This window comes from Grus americana, chromosome 2 (assembly GCF_028858705.1).
Source record: "Grus americana isolate bGruAme1 chromosome 2, bGruAme1.mat, whole genome shotgun sequence".
In the NCBI taxonomy this organism is placed as follows: domain Eukaryota; kingdom Metazoa; phylum Chordata; class Aves; order Gruiformes; family Gruidae; genus Grus; species Grus americana.
The window spans coordinates 106,489,533-106,515,050 of NC_072853.1; the positions used below are offsets into that span (position 1 = coordinate 106,489,533).

The 25,518-nt window shown below is 40.6% G+C and overlaps 1 protein-coding gene across 10 annotated transcripts in view; it reads left to right on the forward strand.

Moving 5' to 3' along the window:
• Positions 1-25,518, forward strand: part of TNS3 (tensin 3) — a 262,648-nt gene that overhangs the window by 195,971 nt on the left and 41,159 nt on the right. For all 10 annotated transcript variants that reach the window (XM_054817660.1, XM_054817661.1, XM_054817662.1 and 7 more), the window contains 3 exons: positions 4,412-4,590; positions 4,932-5,049; positions 5,144-5,227. In XM_054817660.1, coding sequence (XP_054673635.1) covers positions 4,412-4,590; positions 4,932-5,049; positions 5,144-5,227 — 381 coding nt within the window. The remainder of the gene's footprint in view (positions 1-4,411; positions 4,591-4,931; positions 5,050-5,143; positions 5,228-25,518) is intronic.

Genomic DNA, 25,518 nt, shown 5'->3' on the forward strand with positions numbered 1-25,518 from the left:
AAGAAGGATGTGAAGGTCCTTGAATGCATCCCAAGGAGGGCAGCAAAGGTGGCGAAGGGGCTGGCAGGCATGTCCTCTGAGGAGCGGCTGAGGACTCTGGGCTTGTCTAGTTTGGAGAGAAGGGGGCTGAGGGGCAACCTCACTGCTCTCTCCAGCTTCCTGCGGAGGGGAGGTGCAGAGGGAGGTGCTGCTCTCTTCTCCCTGGGACCCAGGGCCAGGGCGCAGGGGAATGACTCCAAGCTGCGACCATCAGGGGAGGTTCGGATGTGACATGAGGAAACATTTCTTTCCCAAGGGGGTTGCCAAACCCTGGAACAGGCTTCCTAGCGGGGTGCTCCATGCCCCACGCTGGTCAGTGTTGCAGAGGCATTTGCACAACGCCCTCAATGCCATGCTTGAACTTTTGGTCAGCCCTGAAGTGCTCAGGCAGTTTGGACCTGATGATTGTTGTAGATCCCTTCCAACTGCAATTATTCTATTCTGTTCTGTTCTATTCTATCCTGATTCCTTAATGCTAAATGAGAGCAAATTATTATTATTTCAATAATTTGAAGTACATTATGGAGCCTGCAGGTTATTCAATGGATAAATAACTGCTAAATATGGTTTTTATTTACGTGTATTCCCAACCAGGATAACATGTGAATCTGGAGAGTCTAAAGCATTTTTATCCTGTTGTGATTCAATATGTCACGATCTTCCCCCCTCCCCCCCCAAGCAGTTTGAATAAGTTTATTTATAGGGTTTATTTAAGTCTTTTCTATAGTACATTGCTTTTGTTTAAAAAGCAAAAAAAAACCCCTTATACGAAGAAAAACAATGCAGAGGAATAGAAGGGCAGTTGAGTGGCCTGAAGTATTATTCAAATCTTTAAAGGTGACTGCACCTCTTTATGCACAAAGTCATAATGTGATTTAGAGCCCCTTATAGAGGGGTAAAGATCAAGATGCTGAAACTTCCATATTTCTTAGGAAATTTGTTTTATAATTGCCTGTTGTAAGTTTGACTGTAATTTGCACAGTTGGCTGTAATACAAACTAGGTAGAAGTTAAGGGAAGGTCTTCAATGGACTATGCTGGGTTTTGGAAAAAAGAATAGCTCTGTTTTACAAATTATAAGGACTTCCATAATGGGCAGAAGGGCTATCAATCCAGCTTGGTTTTCCACCTCCACCAGAAAGGTTCTTCCCAGAGAGTCCTACCACGTACGCTGTGCTTGCCCCACTCACATAAAGTTGGTTTTGAGGCTAGCCCACAAGCCCTGTGAATCAAGTGGAAACATGTAAGCATAATCTTACTAGTTGTTGTGGTAACTGAAAGTAAACGTGGACCTTTTTAATACTGTGCCTCATGCAGTCAGTATATACAAACATGTAACACATGAAGGGTGAACATAATAGTTTTTGAAGTTTAGCTGGGATAACTGCTAATATACAAGACAGACCACTGTTGTTGACATGCCACTGCAGACAAGTTTTTTAGCTTAGAGTTGTTTTCTAATAGTTATAAATACCTCTCAATAGTACTCCATGAAAGCTAAGCAGCTAAAGAAACCAAAGATTAACCTTTAACCACTAGCCATGCTTCTGTTAGCTGTAGCATTGGCATGGTGATAACCATCTGACAAGATAAATGCCTGTTGCTGTTCTGATGCCAATCTGTTGGAATGTTATTTGTTCTTCAGGGAAAACAAAATTATTTTTGTAGTTCACAAAAGAAAAGAGAGAAATGAGAGTATACAAAAAGCTTTCAAAGAAATAAATATGTGCTCCGAAGATACTTACAAAGCTCTGCCAAAACTTCAAGCTAAAGTACAAGAACAAAACCAAATGATGTGACTTCTAGGAAGACTTGAATCCTGACACTTTACACTGTAAAAAGACACCTTTTAAATTAATAGCTCTAAACACCTGTTACATTAGGTGAGGCAGCTCTAACGTACATTTGCAAAACTAATAAACTAACTAAAAGTAATTTTTTGCTGACTTCTTCACTTAATTTTCATCACTTAGATTAAAATTACTTGCTTTAAGCTCTCTTGCAATCCATTAGCTCAACTTCTCCCCTATGTTGTCCAACATCTGCTGGGAATTTGATACATAAAGCACTTCAGCCTATTTAAGGAAAACGTCCAGTTTCCCTGAGATACCTGGTTGCAGATTTCTGAAGACTATATTAACTTAGTAGAAATTACAAGCTTCACAAGTGTATGAATACTAATGACATGAATGTATGAATATCATTGATGATGAAATTCTCTCGTTAGCATAACAAGTAAAATCTGCGCTAAATCTTAAAGTCTGTTTTGACCCATCCAAAAGGTAGACATTCTCTCTCGTAAAGTAGTCTACATGTTTATATCAAGTAGGAGAGGCACATTCAGAAAGAAACTGCCTGTACCTTAGTAACTTGGTTACAATGGAGTGAAACGCTCATGTGCTGTTCCTGGCTCCTGTTGCCTCCTGCAGAGGAGCCGCGGGACTGGGAGTGCCTGGTTACAGATGGTCTCTTAGAAGGCTGAGATTCTGCACAGTGATTTCCACTTATTTTTCTTTACAGAAATTGCAAATAAAAAAAGAATTCCAATGCAAAAATTTGGTATATTCTGGAGTAGTATGAACTCTGTCTACATTCCAAAGTATCCTCAATTTCAATGGAAATCTTCATGACTTTTTAGCATCACTTAAGAGGTTTAGAAGTTATTTGTGATTTCATGTCCTTTCTGGCTTCAAAGATCTTGTTTGATGCATGTAGTTTGCTCACAGTGTCTTCAGAAGATATTCTTTCCACCTGAAAGGCCACACATAAAGTTTCTAGACAGGGGGAAAAGGGTTAAATAAGTGTTTGAAATATGAGTGCTTACAAAGTGTTTTAGTTTTCAAAGTTGTACTGTTAAAAACAGAATTTCAGCTGTGTCTTTTCCAAGATGTGCTAGGTATATTTATATTGACTTGATAAAATAAATAACTGGCTAAATTTGGACCCTGAAATTTAACCCTATTGGTGGAATTTTCAAAAGTGACTAGCAGGGGTTTTATTTGTTTATTGGCTTTAGTAGTAGTTACTATCACACTGGCTTTGATGGTAGCAGAGTTGGATTTTTGAAAGTGTCTAATTCTGTAGTTTTACAAGAGATTTATTAATATTTTTAGGATAAGTCACTCCTTGCCAGCAAGTTGATACATATGTATGTCAAGGCAGAATCACTTAAGTACCATGGATTTTAGTCTGAAATCCCTATCTACATTTTAATCTTGAATAAAAACTTCTATACAGAAACCTCTTTGTGCATTGATGTTGTATAATTGTGCTATGTAATCAAGGTGAAATGTCTGTAATACAGGCACTTACACTGCATGCCAGATTTTACACCTTGGTTTCTGTCAGCTACTTCAGATTAGGGAATGGACGTGTGTGGAAGGTGTACACTATTGTCTTTTCTCTACCAAAGTGGCTGGTTCAGCCCTCCTGCTGGTTTAGATGAAGGGCATGCTATGGACTCCTACTGTTGCAGCTCCATGATCAGAGTGTGTAGGAGATGCACTTAATCAACACATACTTACAGTTGGAAATTATTGGAAGAGTTTAAATGACAACAAGGAATGAAAGTAAGTTCTTTTAGAAATCCTCAGCTCTTTTAAGAGAAATAGCTAATTCTCAAAGATCTTTTTGTATATATAGACAATTAAAACTCTGAGAGGAATATCTGAAAAGTTCCTATGTATACGGTTATTTTTGTGCTGTCTTGTGACTACACAGTAATGACGCTCTCTTAATTACCGACTTTGGAAACAAATACTGCTTTATGCCCTTGAATATCCTGGATTGTTCTGCCGGCTGAGTTTACTCTTGTTTGTGCTCTGTTCCTCAGACTCCAAAAAGTTACAGCTCCTGTGTGTATCTAATACCTAATTTTTGTGATTAAGTGTGATTGCCGTGTGTGTCACAAAAGGTGCACAGTGAGCTGGGTTTATAAGGGCCAAGGTCTGTGCTAGCTAAAGTGGAGCTGTAGTCCTGGGCAGCAGCCATGGCTGTGCCGCTGAGAGCTGCAGCCGTGTGTTCGGGATGGCGAGAGCGGTTTCCCATTTGGCTGCCCGTGGCGGCCCCTGCCGGCAGGCCCTGCCGCTGGCACGGCGGCTCACTTCAGCAGTGAGCGTCAGCAGAAACGTGCCGCTTCACTCCTCTGGAACCAGGTGTACTGCAAATACATTCCAACTTGCGTCAGCAAGGCTAACTACAACTGATTTCCCCCCCGCCCCGTTTTTGTAAAGCAGTTATGAAACCAGTTATTTCATGAGCATTCTTGAACGGAATTACTGAAGTGATTCACACAATAGTGACGTTTGTTTTACCAGCTCTAACTGAAAAAAAAAAAAATTAATTCACGAATCAGTTTACCTATTTGTTTTCAGCAACAGGTATGCAAGATGATGATGAAACAGGGGGAAGGATCAGGAAGTTAAGTGTTGGGCAGTATGACAATGATGTCCCTGGGCAGCCATCGTATAACAGGTATGGATGGATGAAGCCTCCTGCTACTGACCAGGCTATAAATCCAGGATCACCGATTCCTGCTGGGGAGACCAAGGAGGTAAACAATGAAGAATTTTTCAAGAAACATTTATTGAAGCAAATGGCCAATAGGGAGTCCCATGTTCACATTCAGTGTCCAAAATCAGTGTGAAGCAATTCAGCAGTTGCATCGTGGCAATAAGAAGCACAAATGACTATAGTTATCTCAGAAACGCAATTCAATGTTTAAGGACATTCTCTCTGTGTGTTTGCATGTTTTCAGTGTTCCAAGATCTGTCTGTTGGAAAAGTGGATCAGATTATAGGAAACTCTCTGTAATCTGATGAAAAATGCCCCACTATTTTGTAGGGTTAAGTGGGAATTTTCAGACTGTAATTTTGGGTTTTGTGCCCTTTTTAGACGGCTGTTGCATGTTACCAAGATGAAATAGATGGGGGAATCTTCTCCCCAACAAAAAATGGGAATGAGGGTCTCCCATCCACACCAGCTTTTCTTTTGTCACCAGAGACATCATATGGTAAGGAAATATCTGTCACATTTATTTATTTTAATAGCATTGTTAACATTTTACCTGTTACTGAAGAGGAATTATGCTTTTCCTTCTGTCCTAGTGAAAACACCTCCACTATACCATCAGCGGATTCCCTCCAGTCAAAAGGTCAGCAGCCCGTCTGCACTGTACAGAACCAGTCCTGGTAAGATACCCCTACTTCTTAAATAATTTGAAACTGAATTGTATATGAAGGCAACTAACACAACAATGGTTATTTCTTTATAAATAGGACATACACCTGGTGAATTTAAACATATGCAAATTGGAGAAATACAATTTAGCAGTACTATTTTAATCATAATTTTTTTTATATTTAAATATTTTTAAAAAAAAGTGAACAATGAAGAATTGTCCAAGAAAGATTTAATGCCATTAATTGCCAACAGGGAGTGTCATGTTAATATTCAGTGTCCGAAATCAGTGTGAAGCCATTAGGCAGTTGGGTAATGGCAATAAGAGGAAATGCAATTCAGTGTTTGAGGCTATCCTACTCTTGGTCTCTGTATGTGTTTTCATGGCTTCAGTGTTCCATGATCTCTCTGCTTATATTTGATAATATCAAAATAGTACTGTCAGAAGACTTGTGACCTTTGTGATTTTTAATAGGTTTTCCTCCATCTGAGGAAAGAGATGTGATATCCATGATGCCATCTTGCCAGGCAAGTGAAGTTGACAAGAGAGCTTGGCAGTAGCTATGCTTGTGTCAAGGAGATCCTTTATCAAAGGAATGAATGTTTTGGAGGCTTTTTGCCACAATACAGTTTGTAAATGTGCAGGCATGGAAAAGTTGTTGGTAGTAGATGATTACATGGTTAAAGATTTAAAGTGATCTAGCTATGAATTTTATTAATAAAGGATTCTTCTTTGAGGTCTTAATTCTTTGCTGCTAAAAATAGCAGCAAAGCTATTGTTAGCTGTCACTTTTTCTGTGCAAAATTCTTTTAAAACGGTAAGTTAAAAAAAGTATTTCACATGACTGCATCAGAAGGTGCTGGACATAGAAGGAAGCCAACATAATTTATTTAAAACCTGAATAAAAATCACAGACATTCATTTAAATTGTATGCATTAGAAGATGTTCAGATGATAATTCATGTTATGTATAGTTTTATTGCTTAGGCTATGACTGTCATCTTAGGCAGGATCTTGATAGTAGAATTTCCAATAAATTTGACCATGGATTTTGATGCAATAATAGTTACAGTGTTGTGTTTTTAACTGGAAAAAAACCCCTTCCTGTTTAATTTGCCTCATTTTAATAATTATCAAAAGCAAATAACATCAACACAGAATAAAATTATCTTTAGTAATAAAGTAATCTTCTACCCAGTTCAAGACATCTCTCTATGTTTCAGTTGCTGGGGCTTTGCCCGTTACTCTTGCAACTCTTAAACAATTAGCGGTAGATAGTCTTCTGAGGGCAGCTTCAGCAAATCGTTGAGCAGTAGATAGTCTTCTGAGGGCAGCTTCAGCAAATCGTTGAGTTAATCTACTGAATGCTTTGTTGTTAAATGGTTTCCATTGCTGTTGCTAAGAGTTAGGACTTGCCCTGGAAAATTTTGTGGCTTTTAGTGTAGTTCTTTATTTTGTTGGTGATTCTCCTGCTTAATTTCAAATGCTGGGTTTAGATACTCAGTTAATGGGACACTGAAAGTAATTACTCTAGCTTAGACCAAAGCAGGTAATTTTCCCTTTGAATGCTCCTTTAGAAATGATGCTCAAGGTGTACTGAATGCTACAGGTTAAATGCTCAGCCTCCCTATGGCTTTGCTTTTAGCTGCAAACATAATGTACTTTGACACTAAGGTTAAAGGTATATGAGGTGGGTTAGCTAGAAAACATGCAATACACCATTAGCGAGCACCTCTAAGAAGTGTTAGTTGGGTGACTTTCGCACCAGTGTACAGAAACGTCTATTGCCATAGGCAATAAATATTTTTTTCTTTTCTTGCATTTCCTTTGACTATTATACTTTATTTATTTATTGCCTGCATCTACAGTAAGTATCTATTTACTGTATTTACTTGCTTCTGTGTCTTCTGATTTTGGCAAGAAGTGATGTCTTATCATTACTTTTGCTACCAATCCCTAATTCATGGCCTGAGCAAGAGCATTTTGTTTTGTGTGTTGAATGAAGCCAAGAATCTGAAGGGAACAGAAGTAGCTGTTCCTGTGGTTGAGACTGCTCTAGTGCATAAGCAACAAAGGTGACTCTAACAGTATGCACTTTGCAAGAATTCTTAACAGCCCAAATTTTTAGTACTTTCCTTTGCAGCCCTGCTCTTCTAAATGCTTTCATGGGTTTTATTTTTGTAGAAGCTGGGAAACATACTAACTTCTCCAGAGATTTTCAGCAAATTGAGGCCTTTGGAATCATGGACTCTGGAGTATTAATTTCTGCCATTAAGATATTGCCCCTTTTGTCTCAGTTCAGATCACTCTTGAATTCAGAATTGTTTTGTTCTGCAATCTCAGCTTTGCTGCTTAGTGCATTCCAAGTTAGTAGTGAGGATGCTGTAACATCTGGCTGCCAATTATCTAGATATATTACTTATTTCCTCCTCACTTCCTTGTAGAGAATAGCTTTCAGTGTGGTTAGCACTTACCAAGGGAGAACTACTGTGGTTTTAGAAAAGTATACATTTTAAAAGAACAGTACATGGGTTTGTGTATTCTATGTTCCAGAATTACAATGATATCCAGTCTTTATGTATACAAAATGATAAAATTATCTGTTCTTTTGTAGGTTTCTCTTGTTGTAAACCATGTACCTTATCTCTTGAATGCATTTAATTCTGATCTTAAACTATTGAAGGGCACTGTCTTCGTTGAAACCTGACAGAACCCCCTGTAAGATGGTGCTTTGTTAGCCCTAGAAATACTAATTTTCTTTCGAGGTGGAACCTCTTTCTTAGGGAAAGTCAGGCCAGTGGTGTTAGGTATCTGTCTCCCCTTTAAGATGCCCAGCTCGCGCCAGCTAGAAAGAGCAGGATTCCTTTCCAGAGCCTTGTTCTTTCTTAGACAGGAGCAAGTTTAACCTCCCTCAGTCTGTGTTCAGGCATGCAGTCCTTTTGTGTCAGCGGTGCTACTCCAGTGATCGCTTGCTGCCATGGTTTCATTCACTTTTCATAGCTTGCAAGTAATACAGCACCCACGGAGTTAAATCTAAATTATCTTTTGAAAGACACCTTGTTTCTTAAGACAAACTTGAGCGGTCTATAAATTGGCTAGTTTTATAAATACCCCATGAAAAAGCAGGCTCCAGATAGAGAGCTGTATCTGCATTCTGAGTAACACAATAGCCATTTTATATCCCACAGGAGAGTCCCACACATCAGTGAAGGAACAGAAGCACTGTTTGTTAGGCCATTTTGAAGCTTATAAAGGCTCTCTTGTCTCAGACAGCATACAGCTAATTTAAGTTCCTTTGTATATAGAAGGAACAAATAAAATCGTAGCAAGCTCTTTGCCAGAGGACTGAACTCTGGCTAACCACCCCTGCCACTCCACCCCTCAGGCTGAATGTGAGGAGCTGCCCCTTCTTCAGCCCTGGCCAAAGGATAGACAGAGCTTTGCCAAAAATCTGCATTCACAAACAGGCACTGTCTTGCAGCAGAAGGCAGGGATCTGTGGAACAAGGGAAGATTGTCTATAAAACTTTATCCCTGTAGTAACAAAGAGAAGACACGATGTCCTATTTTTCCATCTTTTCTGAACAGCCTAAGTAAACTTGCATAGTTCAAGCAGAGCATGTGGTGGAATGCTAGCACTGCTGCTGGTATGAGGAATCTCAGAGCCTTCAAGTGTTACCGCTCAAACGGCAATAAAAACTTTCCAAACAGAAATGCAGTTTAGAAAGCCAACATTGGTTTATTCAGCGCTGGGTGCATGGGGGATCTTTCCTCCTAACATGCACACCTAGCCTTTAATCCCTTATACATTTATACCCCTAGGTTACAAAATCACACTTACATCACTACAAAATTACATTTACATCACATAGTTACCTTATTGTGATTGGTAAAAAGTTTTCTTGCTTTGATTTGAAGCTATATACTTAGAGAAATTCAAGAGCATGCCCAGTGAGAGGTGGTCATACCTCGAAGGGAGGTAGCTTTTAGAGTGGAGGTGTGTTTTGGTGTTATAATTAGATTATAATGCACAAAGTTCAGTCAAAGGACATGATTTTGACAGAAAATAAAATATTACTTGCACCCACTGCCAACTATATGCTTTATCTATTCTATGGTTCACATCAGGTTGGGGCTATACAATGGACATAATTAACAGCCACAAATTGGTTATCAACCACAAACGAAACACAATCACCCAACCATCCCCACAGTGTTCTGCTCAGAATGTTCCCTTCCCATCACCATGATTATTCATTTGGTTACAGAACCATGTGTAAGGTCTTGCCTTTTCATACCCACCATGGAGCTTAGCTTAGGTACTGTAACACATACAAGCTGCATCTTTTTTAAAAAATGTCAAAGACCAGACACGGGCATACTTCCACATTTTTTCTCATACAGACTCTGTTTTTATCTGACAGTGACATTGTAATCCTAAATTCCCTCCATTGACTAAGCCCATAGGCTTACTCTGTTACATCACTCAGTAGAGTGATGAGTGTTTCATAAATCTCTTGAAGGCAAAAGCCTTCAGCCTAACAGATATCCTCATTACTGCATAACTATTACTGATTATAATTTTATACTGTTGTAATTTCATACTGTTATTCAAGGATTGTAATTTCTTCCAGTCACTGAGTTGCAAGGGAAATGAAATGTACTGCTTAATTGTTCAATAAAAAAAGCGAAGGTTTCTGAACTGAAAACGTTTTCTGTGTGTCAGGAGGGTTAGTAGCATAGGGAATAAAAGTGATACTAATTTGTGAGAGGGAGAAATTCCCAGTTTATGATGTGCAAAAACTTTCTGCACAGTATGAAAAGGTTTCATATAGTATTTATTTATACCTGCTTTTCTCCTCTTAACTTTTTATATAAGGTATACATATCCAAAGCAAGAGATAGGGATGGAACTTTTCCAGACATCTGGGTTTATTTGCTTAGAACATCAGTGCATCCACTTCAGTGGATGGTTATCATAAGCTCTGTCCTCCTGGAAACAAAGGTGAATTTTGGTTTTTGCTGTTGTTGTGATTTTGGCTTTGGGGGGTTTTTTTGGGTTGTTTTGTTTTCTTTTGTTGGTTTTGTGAGTTTGTTTAAAACATTAAGGCTATTAAAGAGCAATAAAAATATAAGCAGAGACAAGAAATTTGTTTACTACAAGGCAGATAAACAAGGTCTGTGTTATGTTTTTCATTGTCCTGCAATTGACCTTGACATGTTTATCTTGTGGCTAAATACAGTGCTTATCTCCACAATATTTTTATAATGAAACAGCTAATGTTTCTTAGTTATGATAAAACTTACCAGTGCATATGAAGCCTCCCTAGGCTTCAGGAGCAAGTAGGAAAGGACTCAGTTTTCCTATTCAGATTCTACCAACTTAATCAGGTCTCCCAGAAAGAGCACATGGAATGCTGTAAAGCATGGTCATAAATATTCAGAGGCCACTTCTTGGCTGTTGTAAACACTGAAGTCAATATAATGTGCTATGGTCTGTGTCACACTTTTTCCTCCCTGGATTACTTTCATTGACACATTTGGCTCGGTAAAACTAACCTTTATACAAACTTTTTATTGCTCAAAGTTTGGAGATGACTCAATGTATTTTCAAGTCTTTATTGTCATAGACCTTCCCTTTGTGCCACTGATAATACAGTGCTTAACATATCTTTCAAATACAAACATGGACATCTTGTATGCTGTCTGGCCTATGGGAAAAGAAGCATTGTACCAGTGATTTCAGTCTGATAATCAAAATTCACAGCAAAGGTAATAATGTTCCATCTTGTGTGCTGAATAGATTAATGGTTTCACATCAATCTGAACGGTGGAAAACATGTTGTAACAGAAGAACCAAACTGAAACTGAAAATAACTTGAAATACTTGTAGTCTATGCCTGCTTTTAGTGAGTGATAGTAACCAAAATAGTTTAAGCATCTACAACTGAGCTGTTTGGTAATCAGCTGTAATTGAGCTTCACACACACACACACCCCCCCAGGCTAAGATTTTCATGGGAGGTACTCTTCCAGTGCACACTGATTAACTTGCCAAAGCTTTATTCTCTGGCTTAGAGATAAGAATGAAATGATTTAGAGATTCATCCATTTAGCTAAATAGGGACTGGTTTTGTTCATAGCCATGTTATGTGTTTCTACGTAAAACTTTACAAAATCTGTACATATTTTAGCCACTCATTAAAAATTCTAACGTCATTGATTCAGAGGAGTAAGGAATATAACTGCACATACCTGAATATAAAAAGCTAGGGAGTGCCAAGTTCATGGAGGATAGCATGCAATAGAAGAAGCAGTGGGACAATATAAATGTGTTTACCTGGTATGTTACAGCTGACAAAATTCTTGTTACTGAACTTTCATAAGAAAGCTCATTGTCTAATGTATACTCTGTCTTGCATTGGTTTTGGATACTGTAGTTTGATAAAATATTCTGGAACATGAATATATTTTACTTGTAGCTAATGTTGTATCTGATCACAGAATCAAAAATTCTTTAAATCTGATCCTTACGTCAAGACAAAGATATTTCATGGTAAAATGTTCTTACGGCTCTGTGAGCTAAACTTCTGCAAGGGATGGGATTTGGTGTGACCTGTACGTTGAACATCATGTTGAACATGAGACAAATTCATGTGCAACAGATGATCATGGTAAATAAGTTGACTTTGGGTGCTAGCAGAATGCATAAACTAGTGCACATGCATGTAATTACATGTGTAGCTGCTCTATAATCCTTCAGAATTTAAAAAAAAAAAAAAGAAAAAAAGATGTTAGGTGCTTCAGCCATTACAATGAAGAGATGATCAGTGCAGCTAGTCACTGTCTCCTCTTCCACCCACCCTCACTTTTGTAGCAGGATTTCCATCTGGCCAAACACTGTGATCGCAGATCAGAACGAGCTTTAAACCATATCCGCCCTGTTAAAATTGTGTTGAATGAATCACATACTGATTTGGAAAGACTTTCTGGTTTATACTGTGTATTTCACCTTCCGTGAAAGTATTTGCTTTGCTCTTTTTTTCTTGGTTTTACTGGATGAGTTTTCATTCCATATGGGGAAAGTGTTGATTGATAAGCAAATACAAGAACTGAGAATGTTCCTCTAAAAAAGGAAAGTTAACAGCTCTTTCAGAGGCCAGTTGGCATCATCTGCATTATCCATTTGAACCAAGATACTGCTGAAAAGTTACATGGAGTCTTCTGCCTAAAATAGCAAATGTGAATTAACTTTTCTCACAGGGAAATGAGTATCCAAGTGGCAGGGACCTTAAATGTAGAAACAGGCTCTCCAGTTTCTCATTCTCCAGTTTCTCACCCGCTCATTTTGTCCTCAAGTCAAATGTTGAACTGTGTTAAAGGAATGGTGGATCTTCTGACACAAATGCTGTCCTGCAGGAATTCATATGTAATAAAGTTTTTAGCGCAGGACATCTTTGAAGTCCCTTACACATTATGTGTCTTCCATCAATGGGACCTCAACAGGTCTGACTGCTCTGTGATCCCATGCCAATACCATTAAAGCAAATAACTGCTGATAGATTCTCCTTCAAGAAGACCCACCCTCTAGACTTCAGCCCTGATTTGGGGCACATCACTTTAATCCAGTCTATCTACTATTTGTTTGTTCTCGAGTCGCTTTTTTATAATACTGAATTTAAGATGAAACAACTGCCTTTTTTTCAAAAGGAGTTATTAACTGAGAAAAACCTGGAACCAGCAGCAACATAGAAAAGAGCACCTGCATGCCTGGCAATACACTCCACTGGAAACTCTCTTCACTGCGTATCTTGGCAGTTGACAACCACACAATCTTAAGATTTTGATTCTGTCTTCAAAGCCTGTGTTGCAGATGATCCCAAGCTCTTCAAAGACTGTCTGGCTATTAGTGGCCTTGAGTGCCCCACATGGCTGCGCTGTACTGCAAGAATGGAAGTGCCTGCCACCAAAATAAGACTAGTGAGTATTTAGGACAGATGCTTTTCAACAGATGGCCCTCAAGCATAGAATTTACCATGCATAACAGAATGACCACAAACCTTGTGGCATTTTCAACAAATTATAAAGCATGCTGCTTCTGCATGATTTTCCTGCAGAACAAAACATTTGAGGGGGGAAAAAACCCCAAGAGTATACGGAAAATTGAAGGGATGGAACCTGAGCTTTGTGCGTTTTGTCTAATGCCTTTATATGATGAAATGCTTCACTGGTGACTGCAAAATAAACATGAGATAGACCAATGAATTCTTATAATTTGAATTAGCTGTTAGAAATAGGTGGGCAATTTGAGGACTTATTACCATTTCAAAATGACACACAAAAAAAGCTTGTGACTTGTATAAAAGGTTGTGTTGCATTAATGGGGAGGTCCCAGTTGACTGGAGATTAACAAACGTGATGCCCATCTACAAGAAGGGCCAGAAGGAGGACCTGGGGAACTACAGGCCTGTCAGTCTGACATTGGTGCTGGGGAAGGTTATGGAGCAGATCATATTTAGTGCCATCACAGGACAGGTGCAGGACAACCAGGTGATCAGGCCCAGTCAGCCTAGGTTTATGAAAGGCAGGTCCTGTTTGACTAACCTGATCTCCTTCTATGACCAACTGACCCACTTAGTGGATGAGGCTGTGGATGTTGTCTACCTGGACTTTAGTAAAGCCTTTGACACCATTTCCCACAGCATTCTCCTAGAGAAACTGGCTGCTCACAGCTTGGACGGGTATGCTCTTTGCTGACTAAAAAACTGGCTGGATGACTGGGCCCAGAGAGTTGTGGTGAACGGAATTAAATCCAGTTGGTGGCCAGTCACAAGTGGTGTTCCCAAGGGCTCAGTACTGGGGCCAGTTCTGTTTAATTTCTTTATCAATGATCTGGATGAGGGAATTGAGTACACCCTCAGTAAGTTTGCAGATGACACCAAGTAGGGTGGGAGTGTCGATCTGCTTGAGGATAGGAAGGCTCTACAGAGGGATCTGAACAGGCTGGATCGATGGACCGAGGCCAACTGTATGAGGTTCAACAAGGGTCAGTGCTGGGTCCTGCACTTGGGTCACAACAGCCCCAAACAACACTACAGGCTTGGGGAAGAGAAAGGCTAGAAAGCTGCCTGGCAGAAAAGGACCTGGATGTGCTGGTTGACAGCCAGCTAATATGAGCCAGCAGTGTGCCCAGGTGGCCAAGAAGGCCAACAGCATCCTGGCTTGTATCAGAAATAGTGTGGCCAGCAGGAGTAGGGATGTGATTGTCCCCCTGTACTCAGCACTGGTGAGGACGCAACTTGAGTACCGTGTTCGGTTTTGGGCCCCTCAATACAAGAAAGACGTTGAGATGCTGGAGTGTGTCCAAAGACAAGCAACAAAGCTGGTGAAGGGACTGGAGCACAAGTCTTATGAGGAGTGGCTGAGGGAACTGGGGTTGTTTTTTCTGGAGAAAAGGAGGCTGAGGGGAGATGTTAATCACTTCCTACAACTACCTGAAAGGAGGTTGTAGCGAGGTGGGGGTCAGTCTCTTCTCCCAAGTAAAACAAGTGACAGGATGAAAGGAAACTGTCTCAAGTTGCATCAGGGGAGGTTTAGATTGGATATTAGGAAAAAATTCTTCACTGAAAGAGTTATCAAGCACTGGAACAGGCTGCCCAGGGAAGTGGTGAGTCACCATCCCTGGAAGTATTTAAAAAATGTGTAGATGTGGCACTTAGGGACATGGTTTAGTGGTGGACTTGGCAGTGTTAGGTTAACGGTTGGACCTGATGATCTTACAGGTCTTTTCCAACCAAAATGATTCTATGATTCTATAATCTCTGTTCATTGTGCACTGTCAGCATTACCAATTGAAGCATGCAAATATGCTACTAATAAATGTACTAAATATACTTATGAGTTACAGTAACAACTTGGAAAAATAAGTAGCCCACCATTTTTCTGACATGTCAGAAAGCAAATAAAAACCAGTATACTAGGAAATTCAGAGTAACTTGATTCATTGTAAGAGGTGGTTATGTTTATCAAGTGATAGGTACTGAGCTTTTGGAGTATCACCTTTAGTATATTCCTGTTCTCTGTAAAAATGAAATTTTGCGTAAGATACTTGCTATCATGATTAGTAAATTGCACCAAGATTATATGGTGACCACTCACTTGTGTATTCTTTCCCTTTCTCTTTCTCTCTGTTTACCGTTTTGCAAAAACAATTGTGTGTTGTGGAAGATGCTCATTGATATTTTTTTTGTAAACAGATGAAGTGGTGCTTCATTTTGTTATATTTATTTAACTACATAGGTATTTTATCCAACAAACAGACATTTACAATAAACAATTAAAACTTCTGATTTAAGTATTTGATTTAAGGTTAATCCTTTTTGTCTGCATATTAGTTGCTTATTTTCAAAAAGTCTTTAAAAATCACACAATTCCTTTAACAGCCTTTGGAATTGTCAGTTTGCTTTCATTTATTTCCACCTCCTGCCCTCTTCCACCACTCCCTGCTCTGAAAACCTGATATGTGAGATTTCTCATATATATATGTGTGTGTGTGTGTATATATACACATACATATATGTATATACACATGTGTGCACACAGACTTTTTTCCCAAGTGACTTTAGGATCCCTGAGGGGCCACAGGTGCATTGAATTTTTTACCCTCCAAAACTACATGCATGTGAGAAACAGCAGGAAGGAATCTAGGGAAGAGTAGAGTCACTATAGCGAGGGCTGAGGGATGTAAAAAAGGTACGTTTAGAAGAACTAGTACAGAAAGGAGAATAGATTCCTGTTTATTTTCAGTCCTTCATCAAACACCGTGTTAGAAGTACAAACTCCAAATGGGTTGTAAATAAAATTAAATCTGAATAGTACTGCATCTGTAGCATTTCAAGAAAAACAATGTGAAGGCAGTCTGAGTATTTCGATGACACTGCTAGTTTATGCCCACTATTGTCATTGGATTTCCTGAATATTCTTAGTTTGTGTCAGTGCTCTCATGATGTTTTAAGAATTTGTCCAGACAGCTTCAAGAATAAAGTAAATGAAAATGAAATTCTTTGCTGGGAGATTATAAAACAGCTATGAAGATAACATAGCACTGCAGGTGAGATGTTCTGGATCTGTGGGATGGTCATTGGGATCCCTGAATTGATCTGTGTACCAGATAAACTCTCAGAAATAAAAATTATGATAGAAAGATTATATAGACTTCTTTATAAGAAGATGAAATTGCACCATGTGAGTTTTATCGCTTTCAAAAAGCCTGAAAAAAATTGTGATTTCTTGTTATTATCACTTATTCTATTCAGATTTTTTGTTTACACTCTTTTTTCCTTTGAAGATAAATGGAGAACAAATTAATGAAATGTATAAGAAAGTTAAGGGAACATTCATTCAGATGTCTTTAATTACTGAAGCCAAGCTGAGCTTTCATTTGTATACATTTACCCACCAATATCAGAAAGTTGAATCATATAAATGACAGTAAAGTTTATATTATGTTTATTTTATGGTGTTTATTTTGTTAAAACTGTTTAATGCAAAAATTGTAATAAATAATGTCAAGAAAAGGTTTGTTTTTCCTGAGCACTCAAGAACCCCTGTGTATTGAGGATAGAGAATAGACGCAGCTCCTACTTTTCTAAGATGGGATGCGTTAGATTATAAATCCATTCTACACTTGGTCACAACAAAATGTTAACCAAAGATTAGCAAAATCTTTTTTGTTCTGGAAAACAGTGGGAGTATTTTAAAAATAGTTTAAGATTACGCATCGGTTGTGGCTTTCTTTTTTCATTGCTGTTTCGATGCTTTCATATCTGGTCAAAAGAGAGTGTATTATTAATACCTTTCATTCAGTGCTTTTGAAGAGTGCCTGTTGGTTATAATTCTCTGTGAGCTCATTTGATACTCAGTTGGGAGATGACACGCTCGGAGAGTCGATAAAACTGCCTAGTTACTAAGGTATGCATAAACTGCATTTTAATGAAAGCCAAGACCTGTGTAAGTAAGAGGGACCTCATACTGTACTCACATCCCTTGAAATTCTAAGATCAAGCTCAAACACTATATGAAACAGCGAAGTATATTAATGAAAATGTTTCTGCTGTGCTTAGAATTTATTGCTTTTATCTTACCATTTATTTCTATGTCTGAGTGGCAGCCTAGCAATTAAAAAACTCTGCCTGCCTGTGTTCAATTGCCACAAATATTTTGGCCATGAATTTATTATAAAGAATGTTTGAAAAAGATGACAAAGTTTAAGAAAACATTAGAAAACAAAATAGAGAATGTTGAATATGTTCAAAGTATGTCCTTTATATGCAATATTTCTTCTAGAAATTTCATTCCAATTTGTATTTGCTCTGCCAGGGAACATACTATACAACCAATCTATTTGGATCATTGCTAAGCACTAGAGTTAGCTTACAAAGTAGATTCATTAAGAGACTCATAAATACCTGCATGTCAAAGAACTGTTTTCAGACCTCATTCAGGAAATGGATGTATTTTGGAAACTTCAGGTTGAGTTACTTTGAGAGGAAAAGCAGGTCAGAAAAGCTTCATGGATCACCAGAAGAGAATACCAAAAAGGGTGTTAGCACTCGCTTTACAGTCTGACGAATCCTCCTCCTACTCCCACTGCCCAGTGCTGAGGGCTTTGAGTTCAGTGGGCATCAGCATTGCAACCAGCAAAGTAAATATTGTAGACTTCAATGCAGTGACATTGTATGTGATCACTCAGGTCTTGACAGGTCTGTACAGTCGTGCTATTAAAGCCAGTGGCATTTACAAGCGTGATTGTCTTCTGTGTTTTCCACCAGCTGAACCTAAATCTTGGACATCTTCTAAATCACATTTAGAAGGAGGAGGAGCTTTTTCCATGCAAATCTAATAGCCAGTTAGAGTATTCATATGTCACAGGAATCGTCCAAGGTTGTCTCTCCTGCATGATTATCAGCAGGACTTGAACCAGGCTTTACTATGCAAGTCTGAAAATGATGCTACTTTTGAGCCAAATTTTTTTCCTGGCTTAATTCATATACAGTACTATTTAATACAAGTTAGAATAAAGTAGAGCATGCTTCTCACAGGAGGAAAACTTGAATTCCAATCAGTAGCCTGATTTAGAGGAGGTCCTCTGTCCTGTTTTTTGGTGAGGATAGAGCTAATTTTCACAAGAAAGCTGGGAGGGGACACAGCCAGGACAGGTGACCCAAACTGGCCAAAGGGATATTCAATACCATGAGGTCATGCTCTGGATAGAAGGGCTTAGCTGCTGGCTGGGACTAAACCACGACAGTCCTTTTTGGCACCCAACATGGGGCACAAAGGGTTGAGATAATGACAGATCTGACCAGAGAGTATTCAAACAGATTTGTTATACGCATTTATTATATTAGGTAAATAGTCGCTGGTCACAACAGTGTTTTGTTTGTTCACATGGTTGTGTTATTTAAACTCTTACTTGCTGTATGTTCTCCCTGCGGTGCTGTTTATCACCTCTGGGAAGAGGGGTCAGGATTCTCATTTTGCTGTATTGTGTAATACTGACTTACAGTAATATCACTGGTCATGAGGCTAAGCTGATATTTGTATGTGGCATTGATGTCATGCCCGTACCTCGGACGATATCTCTTAGAATTGATTAACAATCTTGCCCAGTCTATGGGCAATACAGGGGGAATACTTTCTCCTGCTCTTTCACCTCACCTTTTCCGTTCAGGCTGGTTACAGCAGCTTTTGAGAATTTTGAATATCCTTGGGATGTTCAAGCCAGCATGTTCCTATTGCTATGTCCCTTGAATGTGTTTCAAGTCCTGTTTAGGGTTACAAAAAAATTGTTTTAAGAGTACCACCCAGAGATCTGCCCCGAGGCTGGATAGTCATGGGTGGCATGGCATGTGGGAGAATATGGGCAGGTCTCTAAAGAACTTCCCACCTCCAATGGTTTGCAACTTCACTCCGGTACAACGACAGGACCCAGCGAAAGTGATAGAATATTTGAAAGGAAAATGCTGTGACTATTTCAGAGAGGCACAACTTACTGCACTGTGCTGGGCCCTGGCCACGATCTACCAAACACTGCTTGATAAGCAGCACCCTCGGGGGGAGGAGAGGGAAAACAGAGCCACAAGCACTGCAGCTACTCAAACCCCCATGACAGGCACTGCAGGTGAACCCAAAAACCAACCTGTGCCAGTATCAGTCACCCCTATACAGAAGGAGAAATACGCAAAAAAATCAGTTTGCTTAGTAATGGATGACGACAAACCAGAACCATCACGAGAACAGGAGGAAGAGGCAGAACCAGAGGTAATCACCCGATACCTGTCCCTGAGTGAGCTGCAAGATATGCAAAAAGACTTCAGCTGCCATGCAGGTGAGCACATCATTACCTGGCTGCTCCAATAACAGGGCCAGTAGCCTGGAATTAGAGGGGAGGGAAGCCAAGCAGCTTGGATCCCTGTCTAGGGAAGGGGGCATTGACAAAGCAATGGGGAAAAGGACACAAGCCCTCAGCCTCTGAAGGCAACTCCTGTCAGGCATGAAGGAAAGCTGTTCCTTCAGTGAAGATGATGTATGTTGTTCAGGCAAGTGGACCACCATGGAGAGAGGTATCCAATACCTAAGGGAATTAGCTGTGCAGAAGATGGTTTATTATGACCCAGACAGCACGCAGTTACCCACAGATCCAGATGAAGTCCAATGCACATGACCCATGTGGTGGAAGTTTGTATGGAGCACACCATCATTGTATGCCAACTCAGTGGCAGTAATGGACTGGAAGGGCAAAGAGGGGCCAACAATGGGTAAATTGGCTAGCTGACTCCACCGGTACAAAGAAGATCTCTCATCATCCCTTGTCTTGGCTGTGCAGAAACTGTCCTGGAAGGTCCAGCAGATCAAAGAGAATATGTCCTATTCTCCACCTGTACAGACCTGTATCTGAGCTAGTAGGAGCACATGTTCCTCTGCTCAAGAGAGAGGATATAGAGGGTATGCACAATGAGGCACCCTGTGGTTTTACCTGCATGAGCATTGACAGAACATGAGGAAGTGGCATGGAAAGCCTACCTCAATCCTACAGGCATGACTACATGAGTTGCAAGGCAAAACAATCACAAAAAGGGATTATTCCAGGAAAAATGCTGCTCCAGTTTCCAGTGGGCAGTTCCCCCAACCAAGTGGAAGGCCTGATTGTCCTTATGATCCTTTTGAAGGGACTTCTAAGTCATTTTTACAGGAAGTAATTAATATGATGACTAGTATTAGAGGGGCCCCACCTCCAGCCAGGTGGAGGAAAGGGACAATGGGGTTTATTGGACTGGGTGGATCTGGTGGCCTGGCACATCAGATCCACAGGAGTATAAGGCTCTAGTGGACACCGGTGCACAGTGTACCCTAATGCCATCAAGCTACGAAGGGACAGAACCTATCTCTATTTCTGGAGTGACAGGGGGTTCCCAACAGTTAACTGTACTGGAGGCCAAAGTGAGTCCAACTGGGAAAAGCACTCCATTGTGACTGGCCCAGAGGCTCCATGCATCCTGGGCATAGATTACCTCCAGAGAGGGTCTTTCAAGGACCCAAAAGGGTACAGATGGGCTTTTGGTATAGCTGTCTTGGAGTTGGAAGAAATTAAACAACTGTCTACCTTGCTCGGTCTCTCAGAGGACCCTTCTGTGGTGGGGTTGCTGAGGGTTGAAGAACAGCAGGTGCCACTTGCTACCACAATGGTGCACTGGCAGCAATACTGCACCAGCTGAGACTCTCTGATTCCCATCCATAAGCTGATTCATCAACTGGAGAGTCAGGGAGTGACCAGCAAGAATTGATCACCCTTTAACAGTCCCATACGGACAATGCAAAAGTGTAATGGAGAGTGGAGACTGACAGGAGACTATCATGGCCTGAATGAAGTCACGCTGCCTCTAAGTGCTGCCGTGCCAGACATGCTAGAACTTCAATACGAACTGGAGTCAAAGGCAGCCAAGTGGTATGCCACAATTGATATTGCTAATGCATTCTTCTCCATCCCTTTGGAAGCAGAGTGCAGGCCACAGTTTGCTTTTACTTTGAGGGGTGTCCAGTACACCTGGAATTGACTGCCCCAGGGGTGGAAACACAGCCCCACCATTTGCCATGGGCTGATCCAGACTGGAACAGGGTGAAGCTCCAGAGCACCTGCAATACGTTGATGACATCATCACATGGGGCAACGCAGCAGAAGTTGTTTCTGAGAAGGTGCATTGGATTTGTGTGTCAAGGTTTTGGTGGCAGGGGGGTAGAGCTACAAGGGTGGCTTCTGTGAGAAGCTGCTGGAAGCTTCCTCTATGTCCAATACAGCCAACGCCAGCCAGCTCTGAGATGGACCTGCTGCTGACAAAGGCCGAGCCCATCTGCAACAGTGGTAGTGCCTCTGTGATAACATATTTAAGAAGCGGGGGGGAACCCAGCAGTGTTTTTGCAGCCAGAGTGAGGAGTGAGAATACGTGAGAGGAAAAACTCTGCAGACACCAAGGTCAGTGCAGAAGGAGGGGGAGGAGGTGCCCCAGGCGCCGGAGCAGAGATCCCCCTGCAGCCCATGGAGAAGACCATGGTGAGGCACACTGTCCCCCTGCAGCCCGTGGAAGATGATGGTGGAGCAGATATCCACCTGCAGCCTGTGGAGGACCCCATGCCGGAGCATGGGGTGGATGCACCTGAAGGAGGCTGTGACCCTGTGGAAGAGACCCACACTGGAGCAGTTCATGAAGAAATGCAGCCTGTGGGAAAGACTCACGTTGGAGAAAGTCATGGGGGACTCTCTCTCATGAAAGGGATCCCATGCTGGAGCAGGGGAAGAGTGTGAGGAGTCCTCCCCCTGAGGAGGAAGGAGTGGCAGAGACAACGTCTGATGAACCGTCCACAACCCCCATTCCTTGTCCCCCTGTGCCGCTTGCAGGGAGGAGGGAGAGAAATTGGGACTAAAGTTAAGCCCGGGAAGAAGAGAGGGGTGGGGGGAGGTGTTTTAACATTTGGTTTTATTTCTCATTACTCTACTCTGTTTTGCTTGGTAATAAATTAGATTAATTTTCCTAAGTTTAGTCTGTTTTGCCTGTGACGGTAATTGGTGAGTGATCTCTCCCTGTCCTTATCTTGGACCCATGAGCCTTTCATTATATTTTCTCTCCCCTGTCCAGGAGGGGAGTGATAGAGTGGCTTTGGTGGGCACCTGGTGTCCAGCCAGGGTCAACCCACCACAGAAAGGGAAGAAAATTGTTCAAATTCTTCTGAAAGCCAGTTTTGCCATAAAAGAAAGTAAGGTCAAGGGACCTGCACAGGAGATCCAGTTTTTAGGAATAAAATGGCAAGACGGGCATTGTCAGATCCCAATGGATGTGACCAACAAAATAACAGCTATGTCTCCACCAACCAACAAAAAGGAAACACAAGCTTTCTTAGGCATTGTGGGTTTCTGAAGGATGCATATTCCAAATTACAGTCTGATTGTAAGCCCTCTGTTAGGTGACCTGGAAGAAGAACAATTTCAAATGGGGCCCTGAGCAATGACAAGCCTTTGAATGAAGGCGATAAAGTCCCTGTAATGCACATGAAGACTATGTTAAGGAAGACAGTCTGGGCAAACTCATCCATGGGATTGCTTTTGCTCAAGGACCTGGGTGCACTTGGTGGGTGATGAGAAAGGACGGGCAAGTCTGATGTGTACTTCAAGGGGATTTGATTTTGGGTGAGAATAACCAATAAATTAAATTGTATGATGTTAATTGCTAAATAACCATGCCATTGCATGTCATCGCTGCTGCAGTTGCTATATGCTGTGTCAATGGTATTACAGTAAGAATCACCCGAATTAATGAAGGATGAGCTTTGATGAAACCGAGCGAAGTGCAGTGATGATGAAGCTAGAACTGGCTTCAGCAACCAGTGCCCAGCAACTTCCTTGAAATCAACATCTTCAACCCACAGACCACGGGCACGGGCTGTGCCAGGTACACCAGCCACAAGCTGCAGATGCAGCATGCAACAGTCCAACAGCACACATCATTTCCCCTGCCCTGAAAGACTGTTATGACAGATGGAGCCCAAAGTCATGGATTAAATGAACTCAACAGACATTGTAGAGGGATCGCCCATAGAATAAGGGAATGGTATCTCTGTGTGTGTATATATGTATATGTATACATATATAAAAGAGGAAAAGTAATGGTGATTAACTGGAAACCATAGGATGTGGGCAAGACATAGATGATATAGTGTAAGGGGTGGATGATGTCCTCGTTTCCGGCGAGGATAGTTATTTTTCACAAGAAGCTGGGAGGGGACACAGCCAGGATAGCTCACCCAAACTAGCCATAGGGATATTCGATACCATGACGTCATGCTCCAGATATAAGGGAAGAGTGAGGGAGCTGCCGTGTGGTGCTTAGTTGCCAGGTGGGGCTAAACCATGCCACCTCTTAATAGGATAGAGGATAAAGGGCTAACTCTTAGACTACTTAAAGTTTGTAAGTGTAAAACTTGTGTAAAAATACTTGTTTAGTCTGGAATTACCAGCTTTCTACAGTAGCTTAAAACCTCCCTTTTGTGGTGTTTATTACTTAGCCTTAGGTGACCAAATGAACATGATTCTTCCAAAGCTTGCGTTTCCCATCTATTACATGGCAAATCCAGGCTTGTTCCCTGGGGCTTTGAATTCCATCCAGCAGCAATACCTCTGACAGTTTAATTGTGCAGTGTGCAGCTTACATCCTTCCTGTAGCTCTAGTCCAAAGGCATTTTCTCTTGAGAGAAAGCAGTAGCATTATCTGGTACGTATTTATTTATTTGTTTATTTAAGCGATTTTTATATTTGCCATCCAAGATAACTGACTGTACTTGGAATATACACCTGTTAGCTGAAAAGATGATGGCATTTCCAAAGGTGCTGAACACAGTTTTTCATTATCTTCACTGCTATCTATGAGAGCTTATCATTTCTAAAATTCAGGCATCAAAATAAACAGTGTAATTTTGAAGTTGTAAATCTAAAAAAACCCCATTTTTTTACATAACCGAAGTATTACACAGGAAAAAATGTGTTTATACAAGCCTTCAGTGTTGTACCTTTTGATCATGGTCTCAAAGCAGATGTGCTTTTTCAGTTAAACTTCAAATACACCCTGATACACACTGGCGTGTGGGGAGGGGAGTTGGATTTTTGTTTGGGGTTTTTTTTTCCCCTCTATAAGAACCATTGAAAAATGGGTTGAGAGGTTTCTGAAGCGTTAAGTTTTAGAGAGTTTGGTTTCTATTTTTCCCTTTCAGTGGGAAAAAGTCATGCATTTCCCCACATAAATCTGTCGTTTGACCAATAACTATGTATATATTCATTGAAGTATATATGAGTAATATCTTATGCATATATAAAAAAGAGAAGAATCTGAAGCTGAGAAGTCCACCACTAATTTTCACTTGTTCTGAAGATGCAAGAGATATGCCATTGGCAGAAATTTATCAGCAGTTTAACAGAAATACAGGATTGGATGAGCAGGCAGTCTGGCAGATACGGATTGTTTTTACACATACCTGTTGATGCTAGTTAGCAGTGCACGTGGGTAGCTTGCATTTTTGAGATGTTACTAGTCCTTTTGTCTGGAAAAGCTTAAATTAACAAAAATCCGTGGGAACAACTACTTCCCTTGCTATGATTACATGAAACAAGCTTTTTCAAATTTTCAGGGGTGAGGCGTCCTACTGTATGATGTGGCACTCAATGACTGTGATGTGCTGGAGTAATCCATGTAGTTTGAGGGAAGGCTGAAGGAGAATAAAGCTCCAAAAACTGAAGTACAACTGTGAGCACACCTTTTCAAAACAATTAAAGTCTTCAGGGTGCTTGGGAAGGTCTGGTCTGCTGCATTCACAAGTCAAAGACGTTCTGTAATATCAAAATTACAGACCTGTGAGTGTTGAGTGAGGACATAGAGGAAATATACATTCAGTCCCACTTAAGTGTTTACAGTCCAAAGGCCATATTGCTCTATGTTTTTTAAGATGCTGTCCTCTCCTGTCTTAATTTTCTTCATGTTTATTCCCTCTTGCAGAAGAGGAGAAAAATAAATTAGTCTGTGGTTTTCTATGCCTGAGTTAGGCATGGTATTTCATGAAGCCATTCATATTCAGACACCTAGTAGACAAAATCTGAAATGCACTATTACTTGAGATTGACTCCCACATTTCTGTCAATCTCAGGAGTAACAGGGAAACGTATGCCATTCCTTCACAAATTGTGGAGTTTGCTGAATTTATGT